This window comes from Seriola aureovittata, chromosome 11, assembly GCF_021018895.1.
Source record: "Seriola aureovittata isolate HTS-2021-v1 ecotype China chromosome 11, ASM2101889v1, whole genome shotgun sequence".
NCBI lineage: Eukaryota > Metazoa > Chordata > Actinopteri > Carangiformes > Carangidae > Seriola > Seriola aureovittata.
In genome coordinates, this window is record NC_079374.1 from 7,503,595 (window position 1) to 7,518,343 (window position 14,749).

The 14,749-nt window shown below is 41.0% G+C and overlaps 1 protein-coding gene across 2 annotated transcripts in view; it reads right to left on the reverse strand.

Moving 5' to 3' along the window:
* Positions 1-14,533, reverse strand: part of man1a2 (mannosidase, alpha, class 1A, member 2) — a 129,425-nt gene extending 114,892 nt beyond the window's left edge. The window contains exons 1-2 of one of the 2 annotated variants that reach the window (XM_056388563.1): positions 13,772-14,533; positions 11,663-12,191 (exon numbers count right to left, since the gene is read on the reverse strand). In XM_056388563.1, coding sequence (XP_056244538.1) covers positions 11,663-11,976 — 314 coding nt within the window. In that variant the 5' untranslated portion in view covers positions 11,977-12,191; positions 13,772-14,533. Of the gene's footprint in view, positions 1-11,662; positions 12,192-13,583; positions 13,738-13,771 lie in introns of those variants that run through there. The other variant, XM_056388564.1, reaches the window with a different exon arrangement.
* Between the last annotated feature and the right edge of the window lie 216 nt (positions 14,534-14,749).

Consider the following 14,749-nt stretch of genomic DNA (forward strand, 5'->3'; position numbering starts at 1 on the left):
GAAGGGAGCTGCATTTGCCTGTCAATTCAGAACCGTTTATTTGAAATCCGAGCCTCTGAAACCTGAGGGCCAATTCTTAATTTGGCGTTGAGCGATCTCACTTTGATCCCATTGCTTCAACTGACAGGGAGCCACTGTGGAGCAGGGCTGCAGCTCCAGTGTTTGGCAGGGATGGGATTTTGGCGAGAAGCTTTGTAGTTAACCATGGTCACATCACCCCTGAAGACAGAGCCTCTCTCGCTCTGTATTTCTGTCTCTCTCCCTCTCTCTGATTGTCTTTCTTGTTCTTGATTTTGTCTCTTCTTTGGGCAGCGGCTCCAATTGTTCATCTGTCACTTAAACCCACTGCGCCGCACTCATGCAAACCAATTCAAACAAGTGTCTCTCTTTCTCTTTTCTTTGGCTTTTCAAGAGGTCCTGTCACCACTCTGCACTCCGGAGAGATGACAAATGGGAGACGGAGTGAGGCACACTCCCAACAGGTACTACTGATTTGTTTCGCACACTCTGTCGCTCTCACATAAGCAGATGAAGAAGAAGATGACGCTCACTTTTACTTTCAATTAATTTGTAATGTCAAAAACAATGACAAATACCCACAGTTAGTTAATAAAAGTGGATCAATCGAATCTCAATAGCTGCACTGGTAATCAGGGATTCTCCAGTCAAGGTTTTAGGGTCATCAATTACCAATCTGGATTTGTTCTTAAAACTATTTTCACACAACGTTCGCAAAACTTTTGACTGATGTCAGGCTGCTGCCCGTGCATTTTCCTTCCTCTACAGAAGTGGTAAATCATCTTCAAAAGTAATTTTAATAGGACCACTGATTCGTTACATCTCGCTCTATCCCATTATGCTTTGCAAAATCTTCAATTACCTCCAGGATTCTGGATACATCTCCCCGCGCTGCACGCTTCTTTGAGCGATCACAGAGCGGCTTCAAAGTGCGAACAGTATTGCAAACAGACATTTCTATATCTCTTTCACTGCGATGACATCACAGTTGCTACAGCACCATATTTGTTGCATGTGCAGTCCCGTGGGCTCGGCTCATTCTTATTTAGTCCGGAAATCCTGCTTAATTCAATTACAGGATTGTCCTCTGTGTTGATATGGGTCATGTGAGTCACAAACTCTTGGTTATATTTAGTTTTTTGCTCTCACATTCTTGCTCTTGCATGTATTTTGACAAACCTTCAAGACTGAAAGCCTGTAACCTGTGTTACAAAGTGTCTAAAATTCACCTCTATTGTGAGGAGATGCCAAGGTCGTCATCTTTGCTCGGTTGCGCTCCGCATGCAGGGAAGCATGGTGGCAAGTCTTTTTGATTTTCTGCTGCACTAACATGACTGCTGGCTCTGCTGGGTGTTCAAAGATGACTTGAATACAGCTGCTGTCAGTCATTCAACATTACTAAAACACCAAATCGCCCAAACACGTAAAGCTAATGTAATTATCTCCCGTATTAACCACAATCAAAGCCCCTACTGTCTGTTCCACTGCAGTTTTCCCCGACCTCCTGTCATGAAATCATACTATCCCATTGTTTTCAGAAGTACAATCTCCTGTATGATGATGTGGTGTATATGATTTGGTGTCATGTGGATGTCTCACGATCCCCTGAGCTCTCTGACAGATCATCAATCACCGTTGTCAGCTCGAGAAGAATGGCAGGCACGACAACATATCAGATTTTCCTGACAAGACATAAAATGCAGAGTTTGCTGGGTACACCCGCTGCCAGAACAGTTGGGGAATTTAAATGTGGCTGCATTTTTAAAAAGGCACAGCTTGTCCAGAGGTAAATATTGTATACACGTCTTTTTTTTATTTTTATCACAGTCAAAGTTGTGTTTTTGTGACACTGGATACTGCAGCTCCAAGCACTGAAAGATAACAAGATGTCAAACTATTATTTTCAACGTTTCTGCACATCTATTTACTTTTTAGAACAATCCAATGTGCCATTATCCTTTACTTTATCCTAGGATTTACTTTTTATACAGAGATAATTATATCTCAAAACTTAACCACTAATATTACAGACAGTGCGACTACACCAGCAGCACAGATGACAAGATCTCCTTTGAGTCTTGTTGTTCCAGCACCAGTGTCTTTATGTTTATTTATCATGTGTCTGTTTGACAGTTCCTTCCATCCTGTAACAAACTGGCTTTAGAATATTTTTTTTACACTGACATTTATTGTCATCTGAGAAACTGCAGCCTAATCTTGTGACTAACCACGGATAATGAATTGTGGCGCACACAACACGTAGATTTATCAGGAAGGATGGCCTTATGGAAACACCCCACTCTGAAAGTGGGTCATTTTTGCTTATTTTTATTTATTTATACAAATTTAATGTAATAAAACAAAATATATGGGTTGATCTTCAATTTTTTTTTCTTGTAAAAATCTAACTAAAATATTATTGCATTGTTTCATTACATTTGTATGTACATATATTAATTAATTAATTAATTAATTAATATTTAAAAAAGGATGTTCTACTTCTTTATACTGGAAGTACAGTCTTAGAATATAAGATTTCAACTGTCCCTGTCTCAGTCTCTCTGGGAATTTTTACCAATTCCCAAGAGTTTTGTGTTGGATGTTGGAATCTGCTGCCACTGTTGCTCGATGGGTGATATTATCTGGGGCACTGATGTACTGAAGGTGTAACTTCAGCACCTACACTCACACGCAGAAGGAGCAAGCATGGGTTTGTCGATGAGCATCGGAGAAACAAATGATTTTAACTAAAAGCTTGTTCTAAGTGGTACAAATTATTGTTTAACTTAAATTGGATTATACTGGTGATATCCACTAATCATGGGTCAGAAGAAAAGAACAATGCCCTGTTGTTTCCATACTGAATAACACAGTATAAAGACATCAATGTCAGAGCCCCATACTGCAGCAACCTGGCCTCATCTCAAACAAACACAAACACTCAGAATCACCAGTGAACAGACCTGATGTTTTCCTCCTGGTAATATCAAAATGTGTTTGTTTTTCTTGTGCTTTAATTAATTAAAAGCACCAACGATGTTTTTTTTTTTTTTTTTTTTACAAACAGAACAGAACCTCCAAACGATGGTTGGCCACTTTCCAAAACGACCGATGCGCTCATTTGAATTCTGCTATTTCAGCCCAAACACACTGCTTTTTACACTAAATCGTCCACTTCCCCACTTCCTTTGTGTTTTTATTTATACACCTTGATGGGCCAAAGCACTCTATTTCCTCCACAAATACTCTGTCCTCAAAAAGGTTAAGAGCATTGTTCATGCAAGCTGGGGCCTGGCTGAGTGTGTGTGTGTGTGTGTGTGTGTGTGTGTGTGTGTGTGTGTGTGTGTGTGTGTGTGTGTGTGTGTGTGTGTCTTAGTATTGTTGGAACTTGTTCAAAACTCACGCCAACTTTGGCACAGGTATCAAAATTATACTATATTTGATGTCTCACTTTGTCGAGACAAACGCCTCTTCTTCTTCGTTGACAAGTAAAGGTCACTGTACATTGTATTAACCTGCTGCGTTATCAAAACAAATAATACAGTCTAAAATAAATTCAATTGTGATTTAAATCAGGTGATATCTGATGACATAATACCAAGATCTAAAACCTGAATGAAATGAATGAAAAAATGTCCAACATTAACTACATAAAGCCTCTTAAATTTCTGCTGGTTTTGTCATATCACCGTGAACAGCAGGTAAAACAAAACATGACATTTACAGACGTCATCTTAGTCTCTGACAAGCTGCAATTGGCATTTTTCTCTATTATTGACATTTAATAGACAAACCATTCATCAATTAATCAAAACAAAAACAATCAGCTGAATGACCAATAGTGAAAATACCTGTTAGCTGCAGCTCTGCTTGGCGGTTTTTGATACTCAGTGCTAAGGATACAATTCAGTCAGTACTGAAGCGCCATAATGAAGAGAGGTGTTAAACTATGAAGGGGTATAAAGGGTTAAAATCATGCTGGTTTTGATTTGAAATGAAGAACAGCTGATTTTACCGACTCTGCTGTTTATCTAAGTTAATGAAGACTAATCAGTGAAAAGAACAAAGTGTTTTCTTTGGAAAACCTGTAGCACAGACTCTGAAGCATGAGCAGTCCTTATCTCCTCCCCCCACCCCCCTCTCTCACACACACACACACACACACACACACACACACACACACACACACACACACACACACACACACACACACACACACACACACACACACACACACACACACACACACACACACACACACACACACCCTCCCCTCTTTGGCCAATCTGAGAGGCTGCAGCTGTGTTATACAGAGAGAACAACATCATGATCACATGAAAAAGATGGAGACAAAACAAGAGAAAGAAAGACAGGAAATGAGACGCACAGAGAGCAGATCTGATAAAACAGCAGCAGTGTTAATGAGGAGATTAAGCCTGATGAAGTCCACTCCTCATTCTGCAGGCTGCTCGCTCTAATACCAACCGGACTAGATGAGATCTCCCGACAACAGACAAATTAATTAGGATGAGCCTTAGTGAAATGACTATGAACACTGATCTAAGAGATGAATTTATATGTGATATCTTATTCTGCATGTGTTGATATCTACTCTGAAACCAACACAACACTGAGTTTTAATGGACATAATAATGAGGACGGCTGCAACTAGAAAAACACCTTGCAGTGAAAGTGATTTTCCTTCTCTTTATAATTACTTTTCATACTAGTGAAGTTGCACTTAATGCTTGTGTTAAGTTCTGAAATTCCACTTTCTATGTCCTTCTAAAGAGGGTTTTCCACCAGTGATCATCCCTAATACATAACATTTATGTGAGATAATAAGGTTCACCTCTACCATTTTAACAGGAAAGACTGATACACTGATAGGAATTTAATTTGCAATTTAATTTACATAAGGTTTGTGCAGAGTCTGTTTAGAAGGTCAAGTGCGAGGACAAATTTCTTGTATAATTTTAATGTTCTGACTCTTAACAAGGGACAATTTGTGGGCATTTGTTGTCCAAGATGGAGTCCTCTTAAATAATTTAATGGAAATCAACACACTGGCTGCAAGTCCAAAACTCCTGCGGTAAACAATACTTATGAAAAATACAATACAACACCATCAGAATGAAAAAAAAAAAAAACGACCCCAATGCCAAGTCCTTGTTCCAGCTGGAAATTCAGAGTACCCTGCCAGCCACTTGGGCAAGTAACCAGACATCATTTTGAGGGGCTCATACTCTTCAAAAAGTTTAGCTGGCTGGTAAAACAGCAAAAAAAAAGACTATGCATTTTATAATTTACCAGCTCAGGGGGAATATATATTTCTTTTATAGCCTGCCCAATGAACAACACGGTACAAATGTAGGTATGGAGGTGGTTTGCACAGTTGAAAGCGGCCTAGCAGCTTTTACTTGCTGTGAGTCAAGGCAGCGGTATCGTGTTTTTAATCTATTTTTTGGCAGAGACGGGGAAACAACAGGTGCAAAGAAAAACCTGCAGCTGAAACTCAGATGCTTGTGAAAGTGCGGCTATGGTTGGAATTTTTAAAAGTAATCGTGGTGATGGGACAAAGCTAAAACTGCAGTGATGTTATCCTTTAAAGCCGCGTTTTAGTTCCAGAGAAATCCAACCTCAAGCCCAATACATACAGCCTGGCTTTAGACATAAAACTGTAAACAGTTCAACAATTTTGATGGATGTGTGAAAAGCCCATTTAATATAGGTGACTCCTCCATTTCCTCTGAACAACAGATGCTGATATTAAATGGCTCTGCCCGTGTTGAATCCACAAACCAGAATGGATGGGTTTCATGCCCCCTCCGCACCGACTGCAGCGCCTTGGTATTCTTTCCAGGTTGAGCTAGTTTGACAGTGTGTGTGTGTGTGTGTGTGTGTGTGTGTGTGTGTGTGTGTGTGTGTGTGTGTAAGATGGGGTGATCTGCACGCACAAGCTGGTGCTCCTTTATTAGCACTGAGGTTCTTACACATTGAGAAATACACACACTAGACACAAACACCAACCTAGATTTACTTTGTGGCTGACAGGCGAATGAAGCGTGAAGACACAGAAATAATATCTAAGATCACACTAAATATGATAAATAAGTGCACTTTGATGTTGGCCCGCGTTTTAAATACAACCTGAGGGAAGGGGGACTGTGCTGATGATTTATGGCCATATCAGGGCGCAAAGGCAAAGCTCTGGCCCTGCAACTCTAACAATAACTGGCAAGGCAATAAGTGCTGCAACCAGGTTACTTGCGGTCACAGCACTAAACTCCATTATGAGAAGGATGCTGTGTGAAAAGGTTGAGTTTGTGCATTTTCCTCTACCTCTGGCTGTGTTTGAACATTACATGACTCACTTGACGAATACTTGTCAGCACAGTAAACAAACACGAAAACCAACAAACGTGGGTTAACGCAGCGGGAAACTGAACCCTGAAGCCTGACAGTACGGGTATGAGTGGTACAGAAGCAGATTTTGTTCAGCACCACTTTATGTGTCAGCAGCACGGATGCACAGACACCGCAGGAGCGCATTCATACGATGGTCGTCAGCAACAGTTCCAGTTGATGATGCTGCTCACTCTCTAAAAATGTTTAATGCCAAAGTGCCATCAGCTTTTATTTTGAAAAACCTATTAACAGTCTTCTCCAGTATCAAATGTCAAGCCCTTTAAAGTCATTTCTGAAATTGGTCATCTAATAGCACGCAGGCTGGGCTTCTTCCTGGCCATCAGCCAGGTGTTGGGTGTCATGTGGGCGGAACCCAAATGTAAAGATAGAGTGACACGTTTGTACAAGCGTTTTTTTGGTGGAGTAACTGAAAGATTCAGGGGAGAGGCAGATGGGAATACTCTTCACTGATCTCAAACCCTGCAGACACACAAGCCTCCTTCAGTTTCTTATTAGTTTTCTAAAAGCATTTTATGACAAAAGACAGGAAGGAGCAGAGTTTGTGACTATTACATCTTGAATGAGCAAGTCATACTCATGCGGACGCCCAGGCAAGTTCACAGAGCCACAGGTAGATGATCTTTTATTTACTGGACCATGAGGCAAAAAAATTATTCAGAAAACAGGATATTAAAGTATTGACTTCAGCAATCCCTAAACTGCAGGAGGCTGCTTTTTTCTCCCATCAGCTGTGAAGATGATGCAGAATCCTAACACACTTCCTCGGTGCTGTACCAAATCCCTGGCCTACAAATGAAGCTGCACAGCAGAGAAAATCTTCATGACAACTGCAGATATTCCTGCGATGGTGAGAGAATTAAAGTGGGAAAAAGCGTCACCCCAACAAAACCATTAAATATGCATCTTCCTCTAGATTAGGCAGCACTAACTGATATTACTAAAACACACAAGCATACAGCTAAATATTGGTTAATTTCGGTGGCAGATGGCGAGCCTGTCAAACCTACTGGGCACTTTGGCAAGAACCCAGCATGAATGCTCATGTTGTAATTTCCAAACCTGGACAGAATAACACAATTCAGAGATCTCCACTTGGCTGCTGTAAGTCTAAATACACATGCCCCTATTGCCACATGTGATTCAGATTGTCAGACCAGCTGCACTGTAGAGCTGTTCTGCAGCTAAGGATTATTTTCATTATCAACCTGACAATTACTTTTTCAATCAACGGTTTAGTCTATTAAATGTCATCACAGTTTATCACATCATAAGGGGACATCTGCAAAACAGCTTTGGCAACAAGCAGTTTAAAATGCAAGGATGTTCAGTTTACAGTGATTAAAAGAGAGAAAAGCAGTAAATCATATCAGTGGAGTAGTGATATATCTGATCAGTTAATAAGAGGTGGGTTTTTTTCTGCCCCCTTCCATATTGCTGCTGTAGCCACTTACGGCTCTTCTGCTGCTGAAAAGTCACAGCCTCTGTCACCACGTCCACTTGCCCCCCTCTCTCACATGAAGTGCACTGCTCCTGGCTACTCCTATATTGTTTGAGTCAGACCAAAACAAAACCAAGGCAGGACCATTAATGGCCTCGCAGTATGTTGAGGTTGACAGAGCGTAACACCCGAGCGATTCGCAGCGATCCACACATCCGTCCGAAGGCATCCCCTTTTCCATTCACCTTGCAAGCAATCGACTGCAGGATCCTGGCTCTCCATCCATATAACAATCACTAATCTCTCTATAAACATTGGTAACACACAGTAGAAATGCAGACCATATTGAATGTTGCACTAATCTAATAACACAAACGGTCTCACAAACAAAAAACATATACTATACTATATATCTGTAACTCTGACTGATCACCAATACTTATTTTCAAATCAGAGGTTGCATTACTGCAAAATCCCTCCAGTGTTGACGTGTTGCATTCAGGTGTTACATATTAATCTTACTGTCTACAGATAGCTTTAGCTGGGATTAATGAGGTTTCTCCTGTTGTCACCACAAAAGGAGAAGACTGGAGACAAAATAAGACCAGCCTGTAGTAATAATCTCTGCATAGAAGATCACTTTCCAGTGCTCATTCTAGCAGACCTCCTCCTGTGCAGACATACTCATTTGGCAGTAATATTTCAGTAGAAAATTGTTCCCAATAAGGATGGCTGGCATGAGGGTCTGGACTTTTTTTCTACAAACCAAATGACATAAAACTTCACTGTATTGGACTGGCAACCTCAGCAGTGGACGTCACATCTTAAATCCTCCCCCAGAGGAACTGAAACTATCTGTGCAGCTGGATGGCACAAGAAGCAAGTGGGAAAATATATTTGTTTTGTCTAAAGTGTGCCTGCCAGAGTTCGTCAGCCCCATAAGTGTCCAGTAAAACCAGTCTTAACCAATAACCCATCTGCTGCATCGTGTTAAATGACTACTATAGAGGAGAAAAACTTCCAAATGACCACCTTCAGACAAAGCCATAAAGTCAAGCAGACGAGAAGCACAACGTGACGGAGGGAAAGATTTTAAAATGCCAACAGTCAGAGAAAATATTTTCTTGGTTGTAAACTTGACATTGAGAAGCTTAACAGGAGAGAGGGCAAGTATGAGACAGAATGACTGATTGTCTATTTGAGCTGTAAGAAGAAACTGTCCTATAATCATTGATATACTTTATATTCTGAAATTACAATAATATAAATAAGAAAAAGAAATCAGGACGTGATAAGTAAAGTGAAGCTCTACCAGAGCCACTGGATCCTTGTGATTTACAATTTTTCCAAAAACAAACATCCATTGCACAAAATCATAAAGCTACAAAATAGTTCAATACAGTGAAACAGCAAGTCATTTACCCATATATTTTCAGGCATTTTGAATAATGGTCAACATCTCAAAAATTCACTTGAACAGCTGGATTAATCCATGGCAAATCAAATAATAATCTTTTCTTTCTCAAAAGCTTTTATAAGACTAATAAGAGGCTGAACTTGAGAACAGAGCCCCGGTTCTCTGGGGGGTTTCTGTGGCCAAATACAGGTGGTGAAATTATTAGGAGTCTGCCTCTGTTCCTGAGGGTCTCTTCAAATGCTAGCACACCTCATTTTCCAGGGGCTGTTGGGACCCTGGTACTCTGGAGCACACAGTGATGATTTTCAGATCAGCTGAGGCAGCAACAAAACAAAAAGCAACTGGAACACATTTATATAAGCTGCTATAAGCAGACAAAAAATAAATAAAAAAGTATATCACATCACATGAATGCTTATGTGAGGTTAAAAGCACCGGGAGCATGCTTGTGACTTTACATTTGCATAAAACTAATTTCAAGAGATCTCTAAAGTATTATTCTCCCTCTTCAAAAACTAAAGTTGTCATCCCAGGGACATCTGAGTGGCTTCTTCTTTTATATCACTTTAACAAGCCCCTTTGGTCCAGAGCTACATTCAATGAAACATGTACCGGTATATTTTGTATATTTTATTTCACTTTAACTATTTTAATAAAGCTATATTTATTTATTCATTTTTAATATTAAAGGCTCAATTCAATAACACACATGTCTTCCAAGGATGCAAGCTTCCGCTGCAATCTGCAAATATACAGGAAGTAGATCACAAAGCTGAAAATTGCCAATAAAATGAGTCAGATTCAGCTTATTTAATATTGAGAGAAAAAAAGATCAAGGGAAAAAAAAATAAACTTAGCACCCGAAAGGGCCCAAAAAAAAAAAAAATGCAGCCAAGTCACGTTTTGCTCTTCTGTGTCGCCGGACAATAATAATTGCGTTATTTCAAGCAGGCTGCATCCAAAGCTCTGGGAGGCTTTCAGGATGGAAAAATGAAAAAAACACCACAAGGGACGAGGAGGCAACACTCAATGGTCCCCACTGTGAAACTGTTTGAGAAATTGCTTTTAACACCTTGCCCAGCACTCAGTAAAACTAATGACCTCCCTGGCCAGCATGGAGGAGACCTTTCCTATTAAATTATCCTTTCCACCTCCTGTTTGGCATTTTGTGCATTTTATTTCAGCCATAAGTCTTTGGTCGCCCCTCAAAATAATACACAGTTCATGCATGTATGAGTCAAGCTAAAAAAAACCTGATGCTGCTTATGTAATTATAAGTTAAATAACTATACTATTTTTGAATCCCTCAGTGTGTAGGTAGTGCACGGCTTAAAAATAAACAGAGGCTCTGAAAACCCTCCAAGCCAGACATCCAAAGTGCAATTAATCAAAATATGTAAAAAAAAAAAAACACATTTTTACTTATGTGCAAAGTAATGTTGTTCAACAGTTCAATTTGACAGATCAGAGATAAACAATCTCAATTAAATTAAACAAACACTTAGGGAGTTTGGGTTAACATTTTGGTAGAGCATCATAAAATTAAAAATATGCAGATTTTAAAGTACAAAATAGCTTTCCATAACTGATTTGCTGCCTTACAGTAAGTTATTAAAAATGTATTAAATGTCAATGAGGTAGACTTCCCTTTAAAGTAAGTGGGGTCAGTTAGGAATAATATTTGGTAAGAGGTCATGAAACTCGTCGAGCACAGTGGATTCCAAATAGCACGAGACACTCAGAGGAGCCAAATATGCATTTGATTTAGGAAGGAACAAAAAGAGCAGACGATGGCTGGCTACCGGCCAAAGAGCCTGGACAAACTAAATGACAAATGTAAAAGCTGCAGCCAAATTTCACCAGTATTTGGCTCGCAGAGGGCAGTCATTTCCGAGCCTGTTTAAGCAGTTACTAAAGCTTTTCAAACAGCCAGCGTGTTCTAGCTCATCAAGTTCAACCGTGTCTGTCCGTGGGATGGTGCAACAACACTGGGGCCAAGGTGATAAAAATTTCTGTCGTACAAGAACTTAAACAATTACACCCAGCGGAGACACAAAGGGCAAGCGTATTCAGGACAGCCCCAGCTGCACCAGAAGATGAAGGAAAAAAAAGAGAACACCTGCGCTGACGTGTACCTAAAGGCTCAGAAGAACGCGTCTCACTCTACAAACTCTGCCCCACCCCTGGGTGTCACCACAGACTGCTGAAGAAGTGGAGAGTTGCACCTGCCTTCATGGCCTCAAGCAAACATTAGTCTGTGATGGTAGGAACCAAAAATAAACCTGGTCATTTCTAACAATTAACAAAACTTGTTGCAAAAGTTTCTTCTCTGTATATTTATTATCAAATAAGTGACTTACCTATGTCTGTGCTCGTCATGTCCTCCCTGTCCATGTATGACCACCTGTCCAGAGGCATGCTTCCCCTCTTTGGGCGAGTCAATATGAGGGATGAGCACATCCTCCAAGCCCAGGTCAAAGCGCTTGTGCTTGGAATTGTCCGGGAGGAAGAAGAAGGCCCCAAAACATAAGGTGATGAAGGCACTGAGAATGAGGAGGAGGATGAACTTCTCGGAGAGCCTCAACGTAGCTCTGTGGTGCGGGAAGGAGGAGGCGCCCGGTGAAAGAGTGGGTATCCTGCGGCCCGACAGCGGCAGGAGAGCCGGTGTCGTCATGTTTTGACTGATGAAATTTAAAACTTAGCTCAGGGTAGGGGTCGGGGGGCAGGGTGGGGTGGGGTTTACAAGTGCCACAGGAGTTGTTGCAGCGGCATGCACCAGCTGGTTGACTTTATTATCTCATCCCTGCATTGGTAAGTCCAGAAACCGAAAAGGGCTGAGGTCCCTCAGTGAAGGAGTGACTGGTCAGCAGGAGAATGGTCATGACGATTCTGAAAGAAGAGACATTTCAGATAAAGAGTTAGCATTGAATTCAAAGTTGATGAGTTACCAATATTTCATTGAGATCTATTTACATTGTAGTTACCAGAGACTCGCCACCATTTAATACAAATCTGATCTTTTCCTCCCTTCATTTTAATCACCCTACATCCACACAAGCAGCACACAGAGCTGCTACCCTTTATAGTCTTTCCTTTAGTTGTCATCTCTCCACCTTAGCAGCATGTCCCTTGTAACCACTAGTATCATCTCGCCAAGCCCTCTGACAAGCTTCTATAGAGCCAATTACGATCACACATACATGCTGACAACTCAAGAAGCCGGGGTGTCATATATCAAGTGATAACTGAAATATTAGAGTAAAAAAAAACAAAAAACAATCCCCTTGCATGCTATGGTGAATTAAGCAACATGTCATCTCATAAATAAATACCTCACAATCTCTCCCAGTCACACACACACACACACACACACACACACACACAAAAACACTTAATCCTTTGACCTAGAGAAACAAATGACAAACATATTTTCCAGAGGCTTAAGGTATCACGAGGCTGTGCAATATCGAAGACCAAACCATCACCAAACAACTGCCCTCTGTGCATACTCTGCCATCTCTGCCAGCACTAACACTGCAGGACGAAGCCAGCTTTCTGTGTTTGTTTCCTATGAGTGCCACATAGCTTGCAGGTATACATAGCTTGCAGGTATACACATATCGTGATTAAATGATCTCAAAAATGACGGCGATGAAGAGCAAGCTCAGCCTACGTACAAACACCCTCCTGCCATCGGAGTCGACCGGAATGACAATTCACAGTTGTGTGGAAACCTTTGGCAAGAGGGGCAGGACATGCAAGCTAAGTACGCTGCATCACTGTATGACATCTGAACTTGGAGCCCTTCAAGCAAATACTCATGTGGCTGTACTTCACTACCTCGTAATCGCATATGTAAGAAAGACATGGAGCAAATGTTTGGTACCACTCAGCAGCTGCTCCAAGTGCTTCTGCGAAGGATGGATGGAAATAAAACGAGTAGCCCCTTTAAAGACTAGCCGAAAAAAAAAAAACGGTCGTAATAACGAGTGTATTCACGTATTAAATGTCTGAGACGATGAGTTTTAGTCAGTAGTTTTCCATCGGGTCTGTGTGTAGCTACGATGTCTCGGCGTCTCTACGCTGAATACCAAGTTCATTCTCTGGCAGTGCCAGTCTGTGTGAGCTGATTAGCCGATACAAAATGCTAGCTAACAAGCAAACGAGAGGCTAACTTATCCGGCTAACGATGGCTAGCAGGAAAAAAACTAGCAACGGTAAATAAACAACCGGGCAGCAGTCAGGAAGAGACGTGGATTTAAGAAAAATATTCCGACATACGTGTTTGGGCTCGCTGACATTTTAGCTATCCCTTGATAAAGACTGAGCTGAGAAACCTGCAGCCTGCTGAGGTGCTAGCTATTAGGCTAGGTTGCTAACGCTAGCTAGCTGGTTATGAAGTGACAGAGGCGGTCTCTTGTGTGGACGCCGCTCTGCTGCTGCTGCTTCTGCTGCTGCTGCATCACCACCTTTCTCATTTGCACGGTGAAAATCGATGCCAGTCAAGATTCCCGGTCCGCCGTTTGGAAGAAGCCGCTGTAGCAGGTGTCCTCATGTCCACGAATGGTAACACCGCCGTACCCTGCTCCGGCTGAACCGTCCGCCGTCAGTTCAGAGCCACATAGCGTTACAGCTCCGAGGACGCTGAGAGGAGGTTGATGACTGGCCGCTGTGTTGGACTGCAGCGACGGACTGACTGAACTGCTGCTGCTCGGTGATCCAGCATCAACTACTCAGCCTGCCGACTTAGGGACCGTCTGACAATTTCGTTTGGCAGAATTATAATGTGTAATATAACATATAAGTGTGGTGTGGGAACAACTGTAATAATCAGTGGTAGCAATTTGTAATGCTTTAATGCAACGGTACAATGCAAAATTCCCAGTTTTAGAAAACCAAATATGTCAAAATTGTACTTAAGTGAATATACTTAAATATTTTTCACCACTGATCATTTCAATAAATTTGCTTACAAATAAAAAATACACAACTATTAACAAGAAAATGCACTTTAAGTATCAAAAGTAAAAGCACCAATTATAGTATTACAGTGTGTATGTATACAATATTATATCAACAATTTTGATAATTATTACATTTTCAAGTAAAAATCCCCAATATTTGCTGATTCTAACTAGATTTATGTGTTATTTTATTTTATTTAAGACAAAATAGTGCCCCCTGTAGCTCTAGAAGTGCACCCCACTGACAACATTAGGTTTTGTTGAAGATATTATGCATGACAGGAGAATGGACCAGGGTCCATCCAGTTACACTGTGGGGAATAAAACATGGCTATAGCCTACAATTTTACTGTCATAAATAATTTGGAAATGATGTTTGAAAAGGGGGTGTCTGATCATCCATGCCCTTGGAAGACAAAATCCTTCTGCCAGGAGTTTTCAACATTCAATCACTGGTGTTTTAGATATTGTGTATGATATATA